The sequence below is a fragment of the Macrotis lagotis genome, chromosome 3, assembly GCF_037893015.1.
Source record: "Macrotis lagotis isolate mMagLag1 chromosome 3, bilby.v1.9.chrom.fasta, whole genome shotgun sequence".
In the NCBI taxonomy this organism is placed as follows: Eukaryota; Metazoa; Chordata; class Mammalia; order Peramelemorphia; family Peramelidae; genus Macrotis; species Macrotis lagotis.
Window position 1 is genome coordinate 129467620 of NC_133660.1, and position 27433 is coordinate 129495052.

At 34.3% G+C, this 27433-nt stretch overlaps 1 protein-coding gene and 1 pseudogene across 2 annotated transcripts in view; both read left to right on the forward strand.

Annotated features, from left to right (window-relative positions):
- CLGN (calmegin) overlaps positions 1–27433 on the forward strand; it is an 83758-nt gene that overhangs the window by 43907 nt on the left and 12418 nt on the right. For both annotated transcript variants that reach the window (XM_074229266.1, XM_074229265.1), the window contains exons 4-11: positions 53–111; positions 4144–4285; positions 6877–6958; positions 8436–8628; positions 19388–19577; positions 21787–21900; positions 22034–22184; positions 25110–25325. In XM_074229266.1, the coding sequence (XP_074085367.1) occupies positions 53–111; positions 4144–4285; positions 6877–6958; positions 8436–8628; positions 19388–19577; positions 21787–21900; positions 22034–22184; positions 25110–25325 (1147 nt within the window). The remainder of the gene's footprint in view (positions 1–52; positions 112–4143; positions 4286–6876; positions 6959–8435; positions 8629–19387; positions 19578–21786; positions 21901–22033; positions 22185–25109; positions 25326–27433) is intronic.
- Positions 8693–14202, forward strand: LOC141517849 (sodium/potassium-transporting ATPase subunit beta-1-interacting protein 4 pseudogene; annotated as a pseudogene).

Below are 27433 nucleotides of genomic sequence, written 5' to 3' on the forward strand. Positions count from 1 at the left end.
AGCTGATGATTTTGTGTGACATTCATTAAAAAAAAAACCTTATTGTTAACAGGTGGGTATTATCCAAAGCAAGGAAAGAAGACACTGATGAGAACATTGCTAAATATGATGGTAAACTCCTTAAATATATATACATGTTTAAGTCATATTGTGTAGTTGTGTTTAGTATATTTGATGTAATTACATTTTTGGTGTAATTTGCCTGTGATCTTTAATCAGAAACTTAAATAAGAAATTAATTGTAAATTGTTGGAAGCTGAAGATAATTTGTATGATGTACATTTATCAAGCAAAAGGGTAACAGTACAGCAGTAAAATGAAGCCTGCCCTTGGAATAAAGAGACCAGAAATAAGTCACTTTCTAGCTTCGTGATCTTCTCTTATCTTCATTTTTTTTTAGGTTTTTTTTGCAAGGCAAATGGGGTTAAATGGCTTGCCCAAGGCCACACAGCTAGGTAATTATTAAGTGTCTGAGACTGGATTTGAACCCAGGTACTCCTGACTCCAGGGCCGGTGCTTTATCCACTACACCACCTAGCCTCCCCTCTCATCTCCATTTTCACCCTCTATAAAATAAAATTTAAAAATCATGATATCTTCTCTCTTCTAGGGAGTGTGAAAAAGTATTCTGTGGATTATCAGAATTGTTATTTTTAAAATAGAGCATCATTAACTATTCATAGTCACAGAATAGACAGTTGACACTTTTTTTTTAGGTTTTTGCAAGGCAGATGGGGTTAAGTGGCTTGCCCAAGGCCACACAGCTAGGCAATTATTAAGTGTCTGAGGTCATATTTGAACCCAGGTACTCCTGACTCCAGGGCCGGAGCTTTATCCACTGTGCCACCAGCCACCCCACAGTTGACACTTGTATATATGATTTAAAATGTACTTGTCTAATTAGTATTCACTTTGACATAAAACTCCAAGCTTTATCAAGCTTTTCCCACAACAATCCAATAAAGAAATTGATTTTATAAAAAATTGTAGAGCCAGGATTTGAATCTGGGCATTCATATTTCAGTTCATAAATTCTTTATTTGGTAGTAGTATAAGCAGTACTTAAGATAAAAAGTGATAATGAGTACTTGATAAATCTAATAATCTCAGCCAGAAATCTTAAGATATTAATATTTGTATTTCAGGCAAAAGGAAGAATAAAGAATGATCCCTTTAGGGAGACTAGGCGAAATCAGAGAAAACTTAATTTGTTCTACATTTTCTCATCAAATAAAAATTGGTGTTTCACTTTCTAGAATAGAAACCTTGTGTAAAAGTTTTCTGTGATTTGAATTTCTACCCACTTAATATGTATACATTTAAAACTATTATATGTTTACAAAACTTAAGTTATTTTAAAGTGAACACTTGTGATCTCCATGTAAAGTGCAATTAATCAAAATAGGAGAGGAAAAGAATACCGGAATCATCTTTGTGCATTATGTTCTACCTTGACAGAATGTTTTAGTGATCTCATTTAGTCCTACTTCTGTGCTGCTTCTTTAGTTAAATTACCAAGGTCTTCTCCCTTTTCTGTTAATGTTTTTTTTTACATAAAATGAAAACAAAACCAGTCTGCAAACTTTTAAAAGTTATTAAAATAATAAAATTCTTATAACCACTTTCTCCTTTTCCTGTCACTTATAGCAGAGCTTGAGAAGTTTTTGACATCCAACTACTAATAAAATGGTATTCATAGTACTATTAATCAAAACTCCAGGAATAGATTAGGCAACCCTCAGATTGCATCAAATCAGATATAAAGATCAACTTTTATGTAGAAACATTATTTGCTTTTTCAATTACTAGCCATCTAAGGATTGTGGTAAAAGATTCCTATTTCTAGTTGACACCAAAAGTACATTAAATTATAATTGGAAATCTAATAGTGGTTTTGTTATGGTATCATCGAAATTTTGTTTTGAAATATCATAATATTTTAAATTTATCCATATAGCAAGTCTTTATGGGTAACACTGAGAACCATTGAATTTCTCTAAATTATGCCTTGTGAAATAATGAATTATAAGTCTGGGAATAAGGTTTCCTGATCAGTTAAATATTTTTATCAGTAGATAGTTAATATTATATTATAGGTGTGGAATCCTTCAGTACCACAGCCAGAGTTTCATTCTACCCACTCAAGGTTTTCTCGAGTTGTATCTTTTATCTATTCCCTAATTGATAAATCTCATTTATTGCTTGTAAAGTCAACATGGTTTTAAAAATCTATAGCCACAATATCCTAAAAGTCCACAAGACAGGATTGTTACTTAATGAAAGAAGATTGTTCTGTAAGTGATCAAAGAAGAATTAGATTTAATATCCTGATGAGAGAGGAAGAACTAAAGAAATTTGTTGTTCAGTTAATCAATTAAAAAGAAATGTGACTGGGAGTGATGATCAACCTTGATGGACTTGCTCATTCGATCAGTGCAACAATCAGGGACGATTTTGGGCAATCTGTGATGGAGAATACCCTCTGTATCCAGAGACAGAATTGTGGAGTCTGAACAAAAACCAAGGATTATTACTTTTAATTTTGGGGGGAAAAAAAACCTGATATCTTATTGTCTGATCTTGCTATCTCTTATACTTTTTCTTCCTTAAGGTTATGATTTCTCTCTCATCACATTCAACTTAGATCATGCCATGGAAACAATGTAAAGATTAACAGACTGCCTTCTGTGGGGGGTGGGAAGAGGGAAGCAAGAATAGGGGGAAAATTGTAAAACTCAAAATAAATAAAATCTTTCTTTTAAAAAAAATGTAACTAAGCTCATATGTCAGCAAGAAAAAAAAAGTGAAAGATCGAGCCAAAAGTAAGCTTTGTAGGAAGTCTTTAGACTTATTTTCATTCAGACTTCTTACTGCAGTCCCAAAGAAGGGAAATCTAAAAGCACTCATAGTGCTTTTACTAAAAAAAGGCATTAGAGAAGATAGCCACTAATCCTCTCCAAGCCTAATTTCTTATCTCTTTAAAAATATCAAAAAGAATTGAATAGTCATGTATTGGTTACTCATAATGAAAACATTAAAAGGGAATTTTTCACAGGTATTTTTCTGTAGCACACAATAGCTTTGTTATCATAATTGACTGAAAGTACCTACCAGTTTGTTGTTTTTGTTTTTGCAAGGCAGTTGGGTTAAAGTGACTTGCCCTAGGTCACACAGTGAAGTAAGTATTAAGTGTGTCAGACTGGATTTGAACTCCAGTCCTCCTGAATTCAAGCCTGGTGCTTTATCCACTGTACTACCTTGCTGCCCCTGTTGTTGCTTTGTTTTTGTTTTTGCAAGGCAGTTAAGTGACTTGCTACACAGCTAGATAATTATTAAGTGACTGAGGCCGGATTTGAACTCAGGGCCAGTACTCTATCCACAGTGTCACCTAGCTGCCCCTGCTTTTTTTTTTAAGAAGGCATTTGATTTGGTATGTTGAAAAATTAAACCTTAGAAGCTCTTGAATTATGTTTATGAGAGAAGATAATCACAATATTGACAATAATTTTTTCGATATATTGAGTCATTGGAATCCTTTTATAAATAATAAACTAAAGCTCAAAAATACCAGGCTGTTAAAAATATATACCTCTTTGTCTAATGGCCAAAGTGAAAAATATTCTTAGCCAAAGGAGTAAAGAATTGGAGAAAACTTGAAAGGTCAAATCCAAACCAGAGATTAGGCTAAATGAAAAAGAAGCTGAGGACACCTTGTACCTTGTAAAAGACTAAGAGTTAATAAATAGTAAATTAGGTAGAGCAAAGGGAGGATTCCAGCTAGAAAATCATTGAGTATTTGATGATCATAGTACAGAGTGTGGCTTGAAGACTGAACATATATATACTGATCATAATTTAACCCTCACATTTTATACTTTATAATTCACCACAAAAAAACATGAAAAACATTGCATGACAATCATTTAGACATACCACTTAAAAGAATTTTTGGTTAAACAAATCATTTTTAACATACTGAATTGCCTTGTCAAAACAAAAAGATATTTGTGCATTTTCTAGATAGATGTTTTATATGTGTGTATGTATATATATATATATCATATAAATAGCATGTTATAATTATTATATGCTGCTTGCTTTTTCTTTCATAAAAATTATTTTTGATTGTCCTTTTTCTTTTAGGAAGATGGGAAATAGAAGATTTGAAAGAAAATAGAGTGCCCGGTGACAGAGGATTAGTTTTGAAATCACAAGCAAAGCATCATGCAATATCAGCTCGATTATCAAAACCATTTATTTTTGCAGATAAACCTTTGATAGTTCAGTAAGTTTTGTGACTTTTTTCAGCCCTTAAAATTTTGTGAATTTGAAATACATCATGCATTTATTTAGATATTAGCTAAGAGTACTAATTTTCCTTGGCAAACTTACATCCCTTACAGAAATTCACTATCCTGTTGAGAGTGAAACTAATTAGATATTAAATAGATGATACATTAATTTATTACACATAAATTCGTTTAATTCTTTACAACCTAAGTTTTCTATTTTGAAGTTGCTATATAAAAATTTGTTACTTAAAAGTCACCTAAATGATATTGTCATTTAAATGTTTGCTTCACAACAGTTCCGTGAGAAGGGCATTAAAATGGTATTATCTCTATTTTGTGGGCAAAAAAAATGAAAATTATTAAATGAAATTTCACCCAACAAATCAAGGTCAGAGGGGCACGTCTTGAGCATGCTGACTCTAAATTCCAGGGTTCTCTGCCAATCTAAGGCTCATATTTTATTTTGGGTTAAAATGCCACTTTAAGTTTTTTGTGCTTAATTAAGATAGCAGTCAAATTGAACAATGATTTATTTTTTGCTAGTCAACCATTAGTGAGAATTCAAAGATTGTATAAAGTAATTAATTACCAAAAAAAGAAAACCACTTTAAATATTAAATTTCTTAATTTAACTGAAACTTGCAGAACCTTGATTTAAAATTAACAGGTATAGATAGAAATTTTTATTTTCACTTACTTGCTATAGCAGCTTGACAGAAAATAAAAGTCTGGCAAACCTTAAACAGATCTCTTCTAATTATTACCAATATTGCATATTTTTCCAGTTGTGACCCATCTATGTATGCATGTAAGTCTATACCAGGTTCATTTATAGGTAGGTTTTAAAGAATGCCATTGTGACTTGAAAACAATTTATCATTAAGGTTTTTATCATATTAAAAATTGTCTTTTTTCTCATATTGGAAAAATCTCAGTTACTCCTACCACCATATTTAGAATTTTGTAGGTTTCTAAGAGTTATGTTTTTGACTCCAAAATTTAAGTAGCAGAATTGAAAGAAAAGCCAACAAATATTCACCAACATAGTTTTTTCCATTTCTTTAATGAAGGGCTAAGGGATGATATAATGAAATTACCATTTATTATTTCAACACAAGTCAATGCCTGACAGGCAAATTTCTGCTTACAAGACTAGTTATAAAGGTTGGAACATGTCTCTGAAATGAGTTGATTTAAGGAAAATTGTGAATATTTGTTTGGTCTTTCCATTGAGAAGCTCATTAAATAGGTCAAATGGGCTTAATTAGCTTCAAGACATTTTAATATATATCAAGAGTAGCAAGAAGTTATCTATAAGAAAGCCATTGATTTATTTACTAACTTCTTTAAAGATACTACTGCACAGATATTTTCATTTAAGCCTAGTCATTTTAAGGGTTATTTTCAATCCAGGCTCTACTGTGTGCTAGGTAGCTAGCACATACAAAACTTAAAAAAAAAATTCCTGCTGTAGTAACTCACAGTTAAATAGGGGATTGTAACATATAAGCATGTGTAAAATATGCCAATGATGATTTGAGGGAGGAGAGAACAGATACTTAGTGGATGCAAGATAAGCCTTCTGCAGGAGGGGGCAGAGAAGGACAAATGGAAGAATGCTAACTTTGAGGAAGCTCCAGTAGATCAATTTAATTGGAAGAAGGAAAGGGGAATACATTTATATATAGTAAACTTGGAAGGGTAAATGAAGCCAGATTGTGAAGGGTGGATGGGGAACGATGGTAGGATGCAGATTTCTGGGGATGTCACATGGTCAGATTACTAGGAACTGTATTACTAGGAACTTCATTTAGATGCTCTTCTGCAACTGGCTTGTATTTAATCTACAGTCATTTTTCAGTCACTGACTCTCCATGACCCCATTTGGAATCTTGGAAAAGACAGGAGTACTTGCCCGTGTCCTTCTACAGCTCATTTACAGATGAGGAAACTGAGGCAAACAGGATAAAGTGACTTCTAAGGACATATTTCCTCTTTTAAACTGGAGGGAATAAAACCCTGCAGAGGCACACACAATGGCAGAAGATTCATGGATAGAATCTTTGTTTTAATTGATGGTTTGTTCTAACTCTGGATGTGTAAAGGTTGGAAAACACTTAAAGATTACTAAAAAACTACTATGGAGTTAGTTCAGATGAAAAACAGGAAGTCTAGATTCAGTTTCTGGAGATTTCCATTAAACATTTTATTACTGAGATAAAGAACAAACTACCATGAAGAAAAACAAGCTTTTGGTTCTCCCTTTTGAAGAACGAGTTTTAGTTGCATTGATATTTGATGTTCTGCATTGAAAATTTTTCAGACCCAATATTTTCTCAATTAAAATTTTGTATTTTCACATTTTCTTGAAGACTCCTTTGTTTTGCATGGGAGAGAATTGACTTAATTTAAGTTTTTGTATTTCAGAATTCAAAATTGTATTTTAACAGGAAATATTGAAGCTCATTTGCTGTAATGATTATAAGAGTTATATTTTCTGAGAGGTCACTTAGTGCCAGCAAAATGCCTTGCCATTTTAATGATTTTTATTTATCTACAATATAGTTCTTTTCTACTTATGCAGATATGAAGTAAATTTTCAAAATGGTATGGATTGTGGCGGAGCATACATTAAACTTCTAACAGACAATGATTATTTGAATCTGGTATGATCTTTTTAATACTTGATTTTATTGAATCGATATACATAAAGAATATTTATGGTAAGCCATGAACAAATGTTTAAAATTAAGGATAATTAAAATGACTTATGAAGGTTGTTATTTATTTATTTATTTATTAAGATGTGCAAGGCAATGGGGTTAAGTGGCTTGCCCAAGGCCACACAGCTAGGTAATTATTAAGTATCTGAGGCCAGATTTGAACTCGGGTACTCCTGACTCCAGGGCTAGTGCTGTATCTACTGTGCCACCTAGTTGCCCCTTGAAGGTTATTTTTTAAAAAACTAATAAAACTTTTTTAAAAAATCAACAATACGTGAAAGTTTTATCCTTTTGTTATATTACTTGCTAGTATCAAATCTATTAAAATTTTACTGAAACTGTCAATTGCAAAATATGATTTAAAAATAAATTTCCATATTTCTAACAAGATTCATAAGTTTAAAAAAGTAATAGCTCAGTATTTTCTGCATTTACTAAAACATTCTGAGAAGGGTAGATTAATTAACTTCACCATGGGAGGATGTAGGACCACTCCATAACATAAAAGAAGTAAAGAACCCCAGGTCAGTCAAATGTTGCTTAGTACAGTGTATCAGTCCTGGAGTAACAGTTTGTAGTACTATTTCATAACTGGTTAAAATCACTTGATGACATAATCCCAGTTGAAGGGGAAATGATTAGGAATAGGAAGCTAGTGTGTCTCCTTGGTCCTTCTTTGCCTGTTGATGTAATATTTATTCTGTTTTTTCCCTTTTATACATTAAAAGAAAAAATGAATTGGGAGAAAATTATTCTCTTCTATAGAACCTTTAATTTACTAGTTAAAGTATTAATGCAATTTTCAAGTTTTAGTATCTCATCTTCAATGAGAGGCAACATGCCATAGCTCATAGTTGGCCTTTGAATCAGGAAGATACATGGTTAAGTCCCCTTACATATACTGGGCAAGTCATTTCACTTTTCCATGTCACAGGCACCTCTAAAACTACAAGTTGGAGACAAGTGCCCATCTGTGTTGGTAGAAGAATTTCTTTGCAGAAAGTTCCCTACACCAGTGAAACCACAGATTAAGTTTTGTTCTTTTTAAAGGCCAGATTATAAGGTGAAATGGATCACATAAAAATGTTGATTAATATGGTAACTTCAGTTTCTTTCTTAGTGCCTTCCAATTATAAAGGTGGTAGTATATGATATGCATTTGCAAAATGTCATTGTTCTGACTTCAAGTGCTCTTTCTATTGCTGCCCCCAACATTAAAATTTTTTCATTTAAGTTTTTTGGTGTTCATAAAATTATTTTTTCAGGTAATTTTTAATATATTGAGAATTATTTTCTTTTAAAATCTATCTGAAGGAATGAACTTTACATAGATTGAGTAAAGAAGTTCATTATATATTTTCTAATTTTGTATCTAATTTAAGACGTCTCTTTCCTTCCTCCTCTCTTCCCCCTTTAACAGGAAAATTTCTATGATAAAACACCTTATACCATTATGTTTGGACCAGATAAGTGTGGAGAAGAACATAAACTTCATTTAATCTTTAGATATAAACATCCTAAAACTGAGGTTTTTGAAGAGAAGCATGCTAAAGTTCCAAATGTAGACTTGAAAAAGTTTTTTTCTGATAAGAAGACACATCTTTATACACTTGGTATATATATCCTTTTAATTGCATTTAAAGTTGCATTTCGTTTTGATTTATAGTTCCATTTATTAATAGAAAGTTCCATTTAGTTTTGATTTATAGTTCCATTTATTAATAGACTAAGTTAGAAATGGAACTGTTTTGCCAAATATTTCAGTCAGATTTTTATTTGTCAAAGCTTTGCCTTTGTATACTCATTGTTCTGAAGTGTGTTACAACTATTGAGGATTAGATTATTCTTTTTTTTTTTTAAGGTTTTTTTGCAAGGCAAATGGGGTTAAGTGGCTTGCCCAAGGCCACACAGCTAGGTCATTATTAAGTATCTGAGGTCAAATTTGAACTCAGGTACTCCTGACTCCAGGGCATTGCTCTATCCACTATGGGACCTAGCTGCCCCAGATTAGATTATTCTTAAAACCTTTTTTTATTCAAAATTGTTTTAAAAACAAAATTATTTCTAAGCTAAGAACATAGGCATTATTTAGTTAATTCCTGTCACTTTTTAAGCAGTAGAGTACTAATATAATTATTGATTTGATATCTTTTTATATTATTTCTTCTTGTTTTGACTTTGGCAATTTTAAGTTAAATTTAGAGCCTAAAGCTATTTTTAGGATCTCAGTTACAGTGGGAGGGAAATGCTTTCCTACAGATAATTGTTAGTTGTGCATTTCTTCAAGAGTGAAACATAATATTTCTAAATACTTTTGTTGCTAATGAAAGGATGCCATGTTGAGATATGTTTGTGTATATATTGTATGTATGTATTTAAATATGATGACATAAATTTCCGTGTTCTGATTATTCCTCAGAGATCTTATAGGAAAAGGCTAGGTTGAGATAGCAATGCATTATGTGAGTTTTTTGCTGTTTGAGCAAGAGGATACAAATATATTTAAACTAATAAAACTTAAAACCAGATTTAGATTTTATTAGACCATTTAGTGTTTAGTTTAACCACCAGGGGGCATTGCTGATATTGCTGACTAGGTATCTGACCCTTTTCATTGATAGACCAACCGCCTCCCTTTCTGTATTTTGCAACTCATTTTGATGTATGTAGATTTATTTAGACTTGTCTCCTAGTACATTCAATCCATTAGAAAGCTATACCATCTTCTTTTCCCTACTTTTTAAAAAAAAATTCAATTAATCACCCCATCATTTGTTTTAACTTACATACAATATTCATAAAACCATATATGAAAAAAAGAATAAGTTTTCTATTTTAAAATAACCATCGTATGGACCCCTTATCTACCTCTGGTTCCATGCAGCCTAATGCTTTTAGTAGAAGGTGTGCTTTCGAACTCTATAAGATATCAAGTTTTGATCCTTAGATTCACCTTCTGCCCAAGCTGCTTTCACTGAGGGAGCTCAGAGATCTGGTTTTTTTTTGGGGGGGGGGGAGTTATGCAAGGCAATAGGGTTATAAGTGACTTGCCCAAGGTCATACAACTAGGTAGTTTCTAAGTGTCTGGGGCTGAATTTGAACTTAGGTCCTCCTGACTCCAGGGCAGTGCTTTATCCACTGTGCCACCTAACTGCCCCAGAGGTCTGTTTTTATAGTCAAGGCCAGTTTTGGAGGATAATTAGCATTCAGTCATTTGGAGGGAACCTAGAACATAGGACACTTAGGATGGTGGTCTCTGCTTCTTTCAGGGGCAGCCACCAACAGTCTGATTGATTCATTAATTCTGCCTCTAGCTAGTCCCAGTTGCCGGTTTTTGCTCAGATACCACTTTCATCATCATCTTTCCAGCACTCATTCTCATTATAGGAAAATATCTGTTGGGCCTAATTTATACTTGCATTGCCCTTTATACCAGTGACCATTTGGTCTCTAGGTCTCTTTCTGTCCTTGATCAAATTCACCTGCTGGTGATTTCCAACGTTAGTTTTGTGCCCACCAGTTCTGACTCCCCTGATTTTTGGATCTTTCCTTATAATTTTGTAGCTGAAGGTTTGTGGAAATGCTCACCTGCTTTCTTAAAAGCTTTGTGTGTGGGACAGACCTGAGATATGAGGATGGGATTATCAACTGAGGGTAAAGGGTAGAAGCAACTGTAGATCCTCCTCTGTATTTAGTAATAATCATGTGATCTTTTTTTTTTAAGGGTGATAGTCTTCACCATGTCTGTCTTAAAATATTTGTTTTCACTTTTCTTGTCTCTTTCTGTGCATTTGAAATCTCAAAGTTCTTTAAAATATAAAAACAACTCTGAAAACAAAGCCTAGATGAATGATATTGAAGGTTTAAGGGATGTAAATGTAACACCATTCTCAAAGCAGAAGGGATGATGGTGATTTAGACCTTTCCATTTTTGCTGACCCTTTTGATTGATTTTTTTCTATTGAATACTATTCCCTGTGCTGTTTTATGATGTAGATTTGTTGATTCATTTGCTTGGGCAGAGGAAGGGTGATTACCTTATTGATAACCAAATAGAATTTTCTCAAATTTTCCTTCCTTGTAAGAGAAAAGAATATATGTATAAATATATTAACAAAATGGTGTTTATTTATCCCAGAATTATTATGTAGGAGTAATAAAAACCTAAAGAAATCGAGAAACAAAAAATAATAACAAAATAGAAAATTAAGCTTTATTTGATGAATAAGAGAAAGTTGAAGCTGGAAGGAAGATCAAAGATCTTCACTTCTAAATCCTATTATCCTAGGAATTTTAGGACTAATTAATCTGAAGCAAATACTTATCTGGCCCATTTTTGTAGTTTTTTTTTCCTTTCAGAACCATCTGGCCCATTTTTGTAGTTTTTTTTTCCTTTCAGAACCTTATGCATTACCATTTACTATTATATGTTAGGCAACTGTGTTAAACACAGGGAATACTAAGACAAATGCAGCCCAAATGCGACATGAGAGAGCAGGTGCCCATCTAAGTGTTTACAAAAATATATCCAGGGAAGGCAGGGCAGGTTTGGGAGGGAGGCAGCCAAGGAGGGAGAAATGAGGAAACTTGGAGTTGAACTGAATCTTGAAAGAAATGAGATTTCAGGGCTCTGGGAGCGAGAGAGTCCAGGGAAAGGCAACTGGCAGCCGGAGGCCAGGGGGCATGGTCCGGGACTGGAGGCTTTGAGCCGGGGCAGCAGCACATCAGGACTTGGGCCGAGCCGAGCGGCCTGTGCGCACCGGGACCATGGCATGCTGCACCAGCCGCTGTACCCTCATTTTCCTCTGCACTTTACAGCTGCTTGCTGCATTAGAGAGACAAGTATTTGATTTCCTGGGATATCAATGGGCTCCTATCCTGGCCAATTTTCTCCACATCATAATTGTCATCTTGGGCCTCTTTGGAACCATTCAGTATAGACCTCCATACATTGTGGTGCTGTGTGGACAGCCATCTGGGTCACTTGGAACATCTTTATTATCTGTTTTTACTTGGAGGTGGGAGGACTTTCAAAGGACAGTGAGCTTCTGACCTTTAATATTTCCCAGCACCAATCATGGTGGAGTGAGAATGGGCCAGGCTGTGTCCGGAAGGAAGCACCAGTGGCTGGGATTGCAGGCTTGGACAGCCAGTCCTATGTCTCTGTGATCGGCTGCACTTTGGAGTATCGGTACATTGAGGTCATGCACAGTTCCTTCCAGATCCTGGTGGCGTTGGTGGGCTTTGTGTATGCCTGTTACGTGGTCAGTGTCTTCACAGAGGAAGAAGATAGCTTTGATTTCATTGGTGGATTTGATCATTTCCTCTACCATGTCAATGAAAAGCCCTCCAACCTATTGTTCAAGCAGACATACCTGCCTGTGTAAGTGAAGAAGAGGTTGCTGCACCAGTGCTCAGTGGAGAAGGGTCCCTCCTTATCACGTGAAGACCCTGGTCTGAAGAATTCATCCCATCTTACTCCTTAAACACAATGAATGTACTACACATGACTGGGCCATTTCTGTTCTGAGCCTGAGCATCCCAGTGATCCAGTCCCATCCTAAGTGGCCTAGGACCCTGGGCCTTTAACCTGACTTGCCTCAGGTCTGGTTTTAGAAACTACAGCCTTGAAGGGGTCTCCCTCCTCCCCACCAACTCCTGCCCATCTGGGGTCCCTTGGTCCATACAGATAGGCATGGTCATGACCCAGCTGCAAATGCCTACCTTTTTTGTAATTTTCTTTAAAAAAAAAAAAATTACACATGTATGCACTCACTGCTGCTCTTAGCCCATGGCTTATCTCACATGGGATGCTTTTTGCATCAGTGGAGCAAAGTTGGTGAATTTTGTATGGTACAATGGTCCCCCTTGTTAGCCCCTTTGAGGGGGTTTGCCTTTGAGGTACAGCAGGTACCCCAGGCCTCTGTGATGAGTTTGTTGTCTATATTCCATGACCTCATAGCACTGAACTCTGAACTAAAAGTAGAAGAGTTAGTCTATGGGAAGTGGGGTAATGAAAGAGATGGCAAAGACAGGGGAGGCATATGTATGTGTTTGTATATATGCATACACACATACATGATATGTATGTGCATACACATATGTTAATGGAACATCCTTCAACATGCCATGGTCACTGAGTGAACAATTAAATTCAATAATCACATGTCAAAAAAAAAGAAATGAGATTTCAAGAGGGAAGTTTGGAAGGAGGATTGGTTTTCTAAATTGAAAACTAATTTTAATTCTGTTTTGTTCAGAGTTAAGTTTAGAGTTGATATTCTTTCATGGTTCCTTTTCCTTGTAAACTTCACCCATGCCTCAAATCTCAGAGAAATTTGTTATTAAAGGGCAAGCGTTTGGCTTATGATTGTTGTTCAGTCAAGTCTGACTCTTTGTGACTATGGACCAAACACTGTGCACACAGTAGTCCTGACTAGGCTAATGGAGGAGGGGTTTGCCATTTCCTTTTCCAACTCATTAAGGTTGAATAACTTGCCCAGGTGAGAGAGCTAGTAAATGTTTGTTTTGTAATTGCCTCCACTTTTGTAATCCCAGCTATCATCTACCTTCCTGAGGAACTTGGTTAACCTTCTCCAAAATATTGCACCCATTGCCTGGGATCCTTTGTCATGTGATAAGGGGAGGGCCAAGTATTGTAATCTCAATTCTAAGTATGTCATCAATAGCCAATCAGAAGAATACATATCTCAGTTGCTCAAGATTTTTCTCTGTCATCTTTTAGTTGTTATAAAAGACCCTTCAGCCCTCATTCAAGGTCTTTGGATATTAAGAGACCAGAGATCCAATTTATTGGTTACTGCCAGCCTAAGTAATAAATTAATCATGAACAGAATTTTGTCTCAGTTGAATTTTTAAACCTAATAGTTTGGGAAGTTCAAATTAGTCATTGTTAGAGCTTTAGTAGTGACCAGAGCTGGACATAGTGAACTGTAAATCAGCACCTGAAAGCTGATGAGGTCGCCATGTGATTGTGGGCAGAGAAGTGGACCCAGGACAGCCTTTGGGGTAGGACACACTGAGTGAGCATTGCATGCTATCCTCCAGCAAAGGAACCTGAGGACAGGTCAGAGGAGAACCGAGAGAGAAAGAGAGACATAGACATGTGTCAGATGTCAGAGGAAGGTTAGGTCAGATGAGTAGTAAGCAGAGCTCACTAGATATGATGAGAGGTTGGTAACCCATGTGAAAATGTCAGTATTACAGTGGCTAGAAAGCAACTGAAGAGAATCTGCATTATAATATGTTTGTAGGGTTTTATACATCTCATTTGATCCTGATAGCCACCCTGTCTGTGAGATAGATAACAATTCCATTTTACAGAAAAACTCGTAATTAATTACTTGTCTATAGTTATATAACTCGTGTCATAGGTGGAATTTGAATGGACTTAGTTCTTATTTTAATCTGCTGCTATACTGTATTGCCTTTATGAAAGATTCACATGGATACAAAACATTCTAGTGTTATCATTCAGTCAAAAATCATTTATTAAGGATCTAGTAAGCACGAATTGCTATGCTAAGCACTGGACATATAAAAAAAGGTAAGAAAATTCCTGCCCTTGAAGACCTAAGGTGGGAGACAACAGCACTGGAAGTAAGCAACAGAAAGGCCCTAGTTTTAAGGAGATCTGGGAGGCTTCTGGTAGAAGGGAGAATTTTAGTTGGACTGAAAAGCCAGGAAGCAGTGCTGAGGAAAGAAGTATTCTATGCCTTTCATCCCCCTTCTTTGGGTTAACTGCAATAACAGAGTGCTTAACTTGGACTTTGTGTAGTAGACAATAGAGAGGTGAAAACCTTGGATAGAGCCTCCTTCCAGAAAACTTCACTAGTGGGAAATTCCCAGACCTGGCTGACATCCAGAGTTTCTCATTAAATACACTTCTCTCCTCTCTCCTAGGCAGTCATCAGTTGATACACATTTTGACTCTTATTTTCTAATTGTCAGTAAAGACCTTTTGATGTCTTTTATCTGAGAGGTGGTTCCTTATATGAGATTCTCTCACCACCTCCACACCAAAGACCTCAGAGCCTCCTGGCTCTGGAATTTCCTATGACATTCATCATGAAAAAGAGGGAAATGCATTGCATTCTTTTTGGTGTCCCAAGATCAGTCAAAATCACCCAGCATTTAGTTTCATTTTGCTATTCTGGTTTACATACTCAACATAAGAAGAACCAGATATGGCAAGTGATGCAGAATTGTATTTTGAAATAAAAATTTTGATCATACTGTCTTTAGTTTTGTTTGGCATATGGATTTTAAAAAATGCACCACATCGATTGATGACTTGTGGTCTGATCCTAGTATTAAATACTGCAGGATCAGGAGAAAGAGTAAGACTTAGAGATACTGTAATTTTTTTTTAGAGATACTGTAATTTGAATTTGTGAGTCTTCCCTTCACTGTTGTAATTTGCAACCTATTCAACACTTTGTACTTCTGACTCCAGGGCCAGTGCTCTATCCACTAAACCACCTAGCTGCCCCCTCAACACTTGGCCCTATTCAGTACTCGTCTTTGTCCTATATATCTTCCAGAAGAAGTCTGTCTGCCATATGAAAGACATTCCTGATATTAACATGGTTACAAATAAGTTGCTGATCTGTTATTTTTCAAAATCATGTATGTTCTTAGGACAGCTAGGTGGCGTGGAGGAAAGAGCACTGGCTCCAGAGTCAGGAGGACCTGAGTTCAGTTCAGTCTCAGACACATAATTACCTAGCTGTGTGACCTTGGGCAAGTTACTTAACCCCACTGCCTTGCCCCCTCCCAAAAGAATTATGTATGTTCTTTACTAATTACACATTTTTGATATCTATTAGCATATTTGTAGCGCATAATTTTTCCTTAATGATGTGGCTACGTCATCATTCTCTAAGGGAAGACCATGACATAAAGGAGGTGATGCCATGCCATGCAAGTGAATTTTATTTGAGGGAGGGCTGTGTGCAAAGTCAGAAGCCTCACTTAAGAACCATCTGAATCCAGTGGCCAGATATGAATGAAAGGGCTCTTAGATGTAGTGGGAGAACTTGGTTTCTTTATGCTAAGGTCATTAACAGGTTTCAGTTTAACTGAGGCAGTGCCCATTCAGCCTTAATCAAGGCTATGTAAGTAAGGGATAAGGCAAAGAATGATGTGGTTATCTCTATATGCCCACAACACATTTTTCTATTGCAGCTAGGTGACACTAGGCCTGAAGTCAGAAGACTGAAGTTCAAATTCAGCCTCAGATACTAGCTTTGTGACCTTGGGCAAGTCATTTATCAGTTTTCTCAACTCTAAAATAGGGATAACACAACTCTGAAGGTTGTTTTAAGGATCAGATGAGAGATTTGTAAAACTCTTGGCATAGTGCTGCAAAATTGTAGGTGCCATATTAATAATATTGTTAGCATTTATGCTAACATTATTAGCTAAAATTTTTTAGCTTTTCAAAAACAACAGACTCAGAGCTAGAGATGCTCTTTTACTGATGAGGCAGCTCTTTAAATTTGCCCTCTTCCCCATCTTTTTCACATTTATAAAACTAACAGGCTTTTTAATATACTTCTAAGAATGGTTACCATGGTAGTACCTTATACACACATATTTTTTTTGAAAGCTAACCTGAGGGATAAAAATATCAAGGAAGAAGGAATCTTCACTAACAGTAGAGCTTTTCCCATCCAATATTCAGTATAATCATAGGTACTTTTGTTAAATTTTGCTTTTGAGAAATCCATAGTGATATCCTCATTCTGCTAAGCCTCTACTAGAGATGACAGCCTTGTGAGATAGTTTTTTCCTACATAGTTTTGAGTAGCTATAGTTATAGAGAAATTGTTTTTAATAATTGATATTTGTTCATTTGGAAACAAAAGTCTTTAGAGATGATGATGATGAATGGCTTCATTTCAGTGGCTCTTTACTTTTTACCTTCCTTGTAGATATCAGAGGTCTGTTTGATGCCTAGAAATAACACAGAACTAGGCAAATATTTTCTTTAAGTTATTCCAGAGACTTTGTTTTAAAGCATTTTATGAATACATTTTATGTGTATTATATGAAAATGATTCCTCTTTAGTGTGTAGGATTTGTTGTGCTTTGACATAGCATATAGTAATGATACTTTTTTTGACCACCATACATAGTCTTCTTTTGTGGTGGAAGGTATTGCTGGCTGGTATTGTATAGGTAGTTTTTGGCTGTGGGTTTGTTCAAGTATTAAACTAGGGTCGGTGAATTTTAAAAATATATCTTAATAACTATTCCAAGAGAATTGTTTTCTGTTGTAATCTTACATATTTTATACATTTAAAAACTTTCTGAGAATGGTTCATAGGTTTTACTAAACTCACACAAACACATACATGCATATGCATGCATAAACACACAAAATGTCATCTTTTAATTTGAGTGTCACTAATTACCTTGGCTATCTGATTAAGCCCCATGTCTAAAACCAGAAATCAAAGAAAAAGAGAAACAGTAGGGCCTAGTCCTTTGATCCCTGAAGGAAAGTTTGGTTCTAATTCTAGATTTGCTGAGTAGATCTGGACAACATTTAATCCTTTAAAAATCAGTTTTTATTGATAATTTATTTTATATCACTTAAGTTTTTTATTGTGTCCATCTTCCCAGCATCCCAGAGAATGTCTCTCAAATTAAAATGATCAAAATTAACATATTTGGGAAGATTACAGCAAGTAATACATGGTATCACACCCATGGCCTCCTACTTCTGCAAAAAAGCAAGGGCAGAGAAAGAGAAAAGTATAGAGGTATCTCATTATATCTCTTCTTTGGATTTTGCAGTATTTTGATAATTTTTATCCTCATTTGCATTGTAGTCACTATATTATTTTCTTGATGCTGCCTAGCTCACTTTGCATCAGTTTACATTAGTCTCTTGTTGATTGTTTTGGTTTTTGCAAGGCAATGGGTTTAAATGATTTGCTCACTGTCAAAGAGCTAGAAATAAGAATCTAAGGCTAGATTTGGGGTCCTCTTGACTTACAAGGCCAATGTTTTATCCACTGCTACCTAGCTGCCCTGTTTTTGTATACTTTTTTTTATATTCAGTATTTTTGTCAGTTCTTATGACTGCAGCATTCCATTATATTCGTCTTTGGCTTTCTTTTGTAGTAGAATTCCCGTATCAAAAGGTGTGAACATTTAAGTTAAGAATTGTTAGACCAGCAATGCATTGATACATTTGTCTGTGACCCCTATAGTATTGACTTTTGTCATCTTTACCTATTTGCTGAGTTTTAGGTAAAATCTTGGGTTTATTGTGATTTATATTTGTTATTTGTGATTTGTGGAGTTCTTTCTTTGAGTACCATGTTTTTGTGTGCTTTGACTACTTAACTATTTGGGAAATAAATTTTTGAACTTAATATTTGTTAGTTCTCCATATATGTTAGATATACTCTTATCAGAGAGCTTTGTACCAAGTTTTTTCCTCAGCTAACTGGTTCCCTTCGTATCTTATCCTGTGTTAATGTTGTTTATGAAAATAACAACAAATGTTTTTTTTTCTTGATGGCAGTCGGGGTTAATCAACTGTCCCAAAGTCACATGACTAGTGTCAGAAGCTAGATTTGAACTGGGGACCTTCTGACTCCAGACCAGTACTATAATCAACTGTGTCACCTAGCTGCTCTGTAACAAATGATTATAAAGTATTTGGCAAGTGTTAAATTTTTTACAAATGTGTTTAAAATTATATTTAAATGGTTGTTTTTCTAGTCTAGCATATATATATATATATATAGAGAGAGAGAGAGAGAGAGATTTTTTTCAATATTCAATTTTCTATCCCATATCATCATAGTTTAAGGGTCTAGAACAATAGTCCCTAGCCTAAGGTTTCTAGATGTTTGTCTAGATTATGGATATTTTGGCAATAACTTTCTCATTGAAATTAATTTTGATTATCATTGATGAATGATAATGTTGAGGTTCTTTTCCCTTTCATTGTGATTAGGGAGTACAAGAAAATTTGCCAAGAAAGCTAAAAGTGCATGGAGACTGAACAGGTTTGATAATGCCTCTGGTCTAGAACATATTACAGACTTGATTTTGCCTGTCTCAATGCTGCTATTGCTATTCTCCAAAGGAATATCATAAAGGAGTATCTATCACAATTGGCCTTCCAAACCATTATGAATCAGTGATACAACTAGTTGTATCTGGGGGAGAAAGCCTTATGTGTAGTCAGTCAGCCATATGCATTGTTTTACCTAACCTTTGCCCAATTGGAACTTTTTTCCTTTTTGGCCTGTCATCAGTTTTCTTTTATAAGATTGTCATTATAATGTTGCCATACAAACTAATATAAGTGTTTAAATTGAACTTTAGTGATGAGCCCAGATAATACATTTGAAGTGTATATTGACCAAGTGGTTGTAAACCAGGGAAGCCTTTTAGAGGATGTAGACCCTCCGATCAACCCTCCTAAGGAAATTGAAGATCCCCATGACAAAAAACCTGATGATTGGGATGACAGACTGGAAATCCCTGATAACACTTCCGTTAAACCAGAAGACTGGTAAGTTCTTATTTTTAAAAATATAGTTATCACCTGCATTTGTAAATTGGACATATGAGGTACTCAAGAAGTACCAACTCAGGGAAGCAGGGAATGAAATGTACTCATTTTACTCTTCTGCCTTTATGAATTTTAATATCACTTTTTGAATTTTTTTTAAAAGAAACCATTATAATCAAAAATGTTTCTATGCATTGCCCTCCCTTCTTAAAACAGAATAACGAACATCATTTATCCTTTTCTTTAGGTCTCATTATGAGCTACTTTAATGTAGAAATCCCATAAGAACAAATATTTGGAGCTAACTGTGGAACAGCTAGTTTCTAAACAACCCATATTAAAGTTACTTTCTGATCCATTATAAAAAGTCCCTAAAACAAAAATCATGATATAGAAGATAGTGATGTCCTTGCTCTCAAGCATCTTGAGGGAGTATTAGTTTGAAATGTACCTTGGTTATGATGAATTTCATTTCCAAAAAGGGACATTTAGTACCCATTTCTTTGAACATTGAAACATTAAATGTCACATTAACCCCCTCACCATTCTCAGTCCTACAAAAATAAAACTTCTTACTCTCCATATAGATACAAAGTAATATAAAATGAAAATGATGGGTACTTGTTTGCCAGAAATTTAGATGTAAAATTAGATATGTGGATAAGGAAAAGTAATATCTTCTAAACTTGCAAAAAACAACTTTTTTCCTGAGTTATGTTGAAAAACATGTTTTTTAAACTGCTACAATTAACTAAAATCCTCTACTTTGTCTCTAGTTTCAGAAGCTGGAGACACTCTGACCTTACAGAATTGGCAATAGAGTATACTGGGGTACAGTTGATATAGCAGTTTTCTGTGAGGTATTCAAAATAATGCTAAATAATATTAAAACTGAAGAACAGGGGTGGCTAGGTGGCGCAGTGGATAAATGACCGGCCCTGGAGTCAGGAGTACCTGGGTTCAAATCCGGTCTCAGACACTTAATAATTACCTAGCTGTGTGGCCTTGGGCAAGTCACTTAACTCCATTTGCCTTGCAAAAACCTAAAAGAAACAAAAAAAAACCCCCTGAAGAACACTTTAAAGAATAGCTAGCATATAATCCTTTTTTTTTTTTTTGCAAGGCAATGGGGTTAAATGGCTTGCCCAAGGCCACACACCTAGGTAATTATTAAGTGTCTGAGACCGGATTTGAATTTAGGTACTCCTGACTGCAAGGCCAGCGCTCTATCCACTGCACCACCTAGCCACCCCAATCCATCTATTTATTTATTTGTTTGTTTGTTTTTTTAGATTTTTGCAAGGCAGATGGGGTTAAGTGGCTTGCCCATGGCCACACAGCTAGGTAACTATTAAGTGTCTGAGACCGGATTTGAACCCAGGTACTCCTGACTCCAAGGCCAGTGCTTTATCCACTACACCACCTAGCCACCCTCCAATCCATTTATTTTAACAAGAGAAGTGAGACCCTAGGAAGTATGTTGCCTAAGACATGTTGCTAGTTAAAGAATAAAACCTAGATCTTCTGATTTCTGACCTGAAACTTAGTCAACTTCATGTTGTCATTTTTTTAAGTTTGGGCCTGCATAAAGGGAATATTTTTTTCTAACATGCCTTCTTTTTCAAATATATGGGATACAGGTAAAGTATTTTTTTATAGCAACAGGAACAACCTAATTAAGACAAAGTTTTTCTTTCATATGTCATATCAATTATTTTGTGACTATCAGATTTACTTTTACTAGGGAACAGGATAGCATTTTAACAAAAAGAGTTCTGATCTTCTAAAGTTTCGGATAACCTCATATGATCTCTTCCAAAATGATCAATCAAGAAAAATAGTAGTGGTCATTGTAGAGTGAACTGTAGATTGAATATTGTAGTTGTTTATTTTTTTTAAAATAAGGTAGTAAAGTGAAATAATTCTCTAATCCTGCCTTCCACTACCAAAAAACTCAAACATATAGGGAAAGGTTTCCAATAAATAAAACTGTCACAAAGTAGATTGGACTACCTTAAGATACATTACTTGTACTTTGAATATATTTATTTAATATTTGATTACTTTTAAAAATCATTTTGTGTTAATAGTATGTATAATATAGCCACTGAAGGAATTGTATGAAAATTGAATTAAACAATCACAGCATATTTTAAAAATACTTAATGCTTTGGATTTATAGTAACATTAAGTTATTCTCTTTGTAAAGGGATGAAAGTCAGCCTGCCCAAATAGCAGACCCTGATGCGTTTAAACCTGAGGGCTGGCTTGATGATGTACCAGAATATATTGAAGATCCTTATGCTGAAATACCTCCAGACTGGTAAGGATCTTGATCTTTCAATGTATATTTAATGTCTTTTCCTCTCCTTTTTGGATCAAATATTTTATTTAACCTAGAGGAGAAACATGTAAAGACTACTTTTTTCTGCTTTCTGATATATTCTTATCTACAGGAATGAAGATATGGATGGTAAATGGGAAGCCCCTCGTATTCCTAATCCATTATGTAAAATTGGGTGTGGACAATGGCAACATCCCATGATCGATAATCCAAAATACAGGGGGAAATGGGAACCTCCAATGATTGATAACCCCAACTATCAGGTAATATTCACTTGTTCCAGATTATTTTTGTGATGTTTTGATTTTTATAAGTCCACATTGACTTCAGAAATTAAAGTGTAAAAATATTAGTTACTTTATTAAGGTACAATAGTTTGATTAATTCATACTAAAATGTTATGCCCTCAGCATAATTTTCCAGCATTAGCTAAAAACTTTTTAGAAAAAAGAATATTTTATTGTGATTTTTGTGTTTAGTTAGGTATAAAGCTTCATGCAGAAATATATTTAATTTACAAATTAGCCCTAGAAGACTAGACTGATTCAGAAGAACAGGTTTAATAAATTCAAGCTCTGTCACTGAGTGAAAATAATGAGTTTGGAATCCAGATTTGGATTTGAATCATGAACTCAGTTCAGCTATAATCTGCATAACCATGGGCAAGTCACTTCACTACTTTGAACCATAGTTTCCTCCTCTGTCAGGATAGAAGCTCAAGGCTAGATGGTTTCTATGTTCTCTTCCAGTGCTAAATCATATGACACTACTCTGCTTACTAACTCTATGATCTTAGGAGTCATTAACTATACTGAAGCTCAGATTACTATTTGGTAAAATGGAGTTTACACCACCTAACCTAAACTCTCTATTGGAATGGGATTGAAGACCAGATAAGATGATGAATTCTGTAAAATATATCAACATAAAAGAGCCAAATTTAATTGTTACAAACATAAGTTTTATGGTTATACATGTAGAACCTATATTAGATAGCTTTCTATCAGGGGAAGGGGGGAGGGAAAGGGAGAGAGGAAGAAAAGCATTAAACTCAAAACCTTGCCAAAAATGATTGTTGAAAACTACTGTTGCATGTAATTGGACAAATTAAGTATTTAAATTTTTTTTAAAAGAACACATTTTGGGGTTATCAAAAACATTCCATTTTTTACTATTATTTAACATGTTAATAACTTTTTTCAAATAACTAAATTTTATTCTCTTAACAGTTATATTCTGCCCACTTTTCCTCCTTAGTTTTTTCATTGGCAATTCAAATGCCAGTTTTTTTGTTGTAACATAAGGGAGTAACTTTTTTGAATATAGTTAGCTTTTAATGTAAAACAGCTTTTCTATCTCTTTTCATTCAGAATGATGCATTGTATATTCATTTGAATTTAAAATTTTGATGTTTTTATAACTTAATATCAATTTTTATATTGTTATACATTATAACTTTTGCTGTCAGTTTGACAGTATAAATAAATATATTCTGAGTAATTATTTATTAACAAACTTGGCCACTTCTACAAACATATTTCTTAGAATATAATAGAATCTATTCTTAAAAATAAAACAATACATAAAATTTCTTAATGCATACTTCAAAATATGAGAAATTTTATCATTGTAAATACTACTTTACACCAATCCAGTTTGCAACTCTTCCACATTATAATTAACTTTTTTATCTATTGTTATTGGCCAATAAAGTAACTACTTTGAATTTTTGGAATAAAGTAAATTTAAGTAAATATTTTATGTATAAATGGCCTAAGTGCTTATTATTGCCTAAAACATTGTTTCAAAATAGGTTTATTTTCTCTGTAGTTTAGATTTTATATTCTATCTCTTTTATGAGGCTCAAGGTGATGTACAGGTAACTGAAATTGCTTGTAATACTTCTAAAGAATATTGTTATTAGATACTTTCTAATTAGAAAATAGGATAAAATTAGGACATTGTCTGATACATGAAATAATTTCATCCAACATACTTAGGTATTAAGTAAAATGATTGATGTGCTTTGCACATAGTTGGGAGTTGTAGTCCTAACTCAGTTCCTGACCAAGAATAAATTACTTAATTTATGAACCTCTTACGTTATCTTGCCTTTCAAATAGGACTTTGGTTTTGTGCTAAGTTTTGTATCTACTTTAAAATTCTGAGTATCTGTGCTTTTTTTCCCCAAGTTAATGAATGAGTGAAGCATTTATTAAGCACCTGCCATATGGGAGGTTCTGTGTTAAGCCCTGGGGATTCAGATGGAATACTTAGTTTCTGCTCTCAAGGAGTTCACTTTTTAAAAAATAATTTTAATATTTATTTCCAAATATAAGTAAAGATAATTTTCAATATTCATTTTTGTAAAATTTTAAGTTATAAACCATTCGCTATCCTCTTCTTAGCTCCCCCCTTCCCAAGACAGAAAGCAATCTGATATTGTTTATACATATACAATCACGTTAAACAAGTTTTTCATATTAGTCATGTTGTGAAAGAGGAATCAGAACAAAAGGGGAAAACCACAAAAAAACAAGAAACAAATTTTTGAAAGTGAAAATAGTATGCTTTGATCTACATTCACACTCCATATTAGTTTCTCTAGATGTTGATGGCATTTTCCATCACAAGTTTTTTAGAATTGACTTTGATCACTGATTGCTGAGAAGAGCTAAGTCTGTCATAGTGGATCATCTCAGTGTTGTTGTTGTTGTGTACAGTTTCTCCTGGTTCTGCTCACTTCACTCAACCATCAGTTCCTGTAAGTCTTACTAGGTTTTTTTTGAAATCTGCCAGCAAAGAGCTAACATCCTAATGGAGGAAACAGCACGCATATGAAAGGTTTCAACTGCAAATCACTTGGCAAGATGTCCTGGTCCATAGGGTACAGCAGCTAAACAGATATTCCTGTCTCTTCTTTAATGCCCTGCCCCATTAGTGTCTGAGGGTAGATGCTGGTTGGGGGGTGATGGTGGTGACTTGACTTATATATGCTACGATTCATCTTTCCAGAAACTTTCTTGCTTCAACTAGCATAACTAATTTAGTTAAGTAGACATTTCTTTTGTATATTATATACAATTATATTTTATGTTATTGTACTATTTATCAGTTGTAAAAAAATTACTTCTAGTAATTTGTTATATAAATCTTTTATTTCCTTTTGGTTTTGTTTTTTCATCCAGGGAGAATGGACCCCACGAAAAATTCCAAATCCACATTATTATGAGGATAGAAATCCATTTCTTCTAAGTTCTTTCACTGCTCTTGGCTTAGAACTATGGTCGATGACATCTGATATCTACTTTGATAATTTTATCATCTGTTCAGATAAGGAAATAGCAGATCGTTGGGCTGAAGATAGTTGGATGGTGAAAAAATTGGTAGCAAAGGCTAATGAGGTATATACTATGGACTATAATCTTAATAATTCTATAATTTTGTATGATGTAATTCCATACTGAATTTTTAATGATACTATGATTTATGAAAAATTTTTGTTTTGTATTTTATGGTACACCATTTTAAATAGATATGCCAAAGTTTATTTAGTTAAACATAGTATTTTTTTCTATTTGGAAAAAATGAAATTTCTAATCATTATAGACATATTTCTCATTTGTAAAATTAAAACACTGATACATCTTTAAAAATTTAGAAATACTGACAAGCACTTTAGATGTTAAGATTTTTTTCAATTATTCGAAGTGGATATAATTTAAAATTTTAACTATAGATCTGACTGCTACCTCAGTGCTCATTAAGTTCCAGTGGCTTCCTTTTACCTCTAAGATCTAATATGTCTTCTGTTGGCATTTACATTTATAACCTGGTGTCTTCCTATTATTCCAGTCTTCTTACACCTTATTTTCTTCCTTGTATTATGTGATTGGTCCATCTACAGTTCTTTGAATATCTCACTCTCCCATCTCTGTATTAAGCTACAGCAAAGGTTCTCCTTTATGCCAGGAATGCTCTAATCTTTTCTTCCCCTTCTCCTAACACCCATTTTTTTCCTGGAATCCTTCAAGATTCAGCTTAAATTCTACTTTCTTCAGGAGGCCTTTCAGTCTTCCCAGGGGTTTTGCAGTGGCCATGATGGACATTTGGAAAAAAAGATCACTAGGGAGATAATTAAATTTATATGTTAACTAACAAAGATGTGTGTGTGTGTGTGTGTGTGTGTGTGTGTGTGTGTGTGTGTGTGAAGTATTTTTGTATAGGGCAGGAAAATAGAAATTCTTTTCCATTAAATAATGTGAATCTTAAAGGAATTTGAGGAAGAAGTCATTTTGACTGGGAAGTCCAAATTTTGAAAAGTCAAGGAATACTATAAAGAGGCAGAGGATCTAAGCTAAACATTTTTTTTTTTTTTGCTTTCTATTTTGAATTGTTTATTTTGAATTTTACAGTTTTTCCCCCACAGAAGGCAGGCAGTTTGGTAGTCTTTACATTGTTTCCATGGTATACGTTGATTTGGTAGTCTTTACATTGTTTCCATGTTATACGTTGAATGTGATAAGAGAGAAATTCCTTAAGGAAAAAAAAACAAAGTATAAGAGATAGCAAAATTACATGTTTTTTTTTTTAAATTAAAGGTAATCGTCTTTGGTCTTTGTTTAAACTTCACAATTCTTTCTCTGGATACAGATGGTATTCTCCATCACAGATACCCCAAAATTGTGCCTGATTATTGCACTGATGGCATGAGCAAGTCCATTAAGATTGATCATCACCCCCATTTTGCTGTTACAGTGTTCTTCTGGTTCTGCTCATCTCACTCAGTATCAGTTCATGAAAATCCTTCCAGCTAAGCTAAACATTTAAGGACAGATGTCATGTTAGACAGTCATTGTCATTTGACAGTAATAATTCTGAGTAGAATAGAGGATTCTTGATTGTAGCAAAGTTCATCCATTATTTTACCTTATTTGTAGGTGATTGTAGGCTAATTTCTTGGGCCCTTTCAAGACAAATAAGACTGTAACAGGGTTTTGATAAGAGAGTAAAAGGTTAAGTTTAGCCTAAATTATGCAAAAACTTGAAAACCAGTGTTGGGGTAGTCAAATACTAGTTCTTTGGTAATTTCTGATCAGCATTAGCATGAAATGAGACTCTCAGATCATTCACCTGTAAAGAAAGGGGAAATTATTACTCTAGAGCAGGAAAGATTCAACAGATATATTTTCAGAATACCTTCAGCTCATGAAGCTCATTAAAGTTCCACTGCCTCTGAATTGCTTATCAAAGTCTTGATAGCCAAGCATAAGGGGGGAGGGGGGTTAATTGTAGAATTTCTTGAAAGGAAGATACTGTTTGAATGGAAGGTACATTTATTATGTGGTATAACTTCAGGACCAGCTTCATTGAAATGGCATAGTATATTATCCCTGGAAAATTATAGCTTTATATTTAGCTTATGAATAAAGAGTGGTGGTATCCTAGGATTTCTCTAAATTTAAAAATTCTCCTTACTCCAATGTAAATTCTAATAATTCTCTGTGGTAAG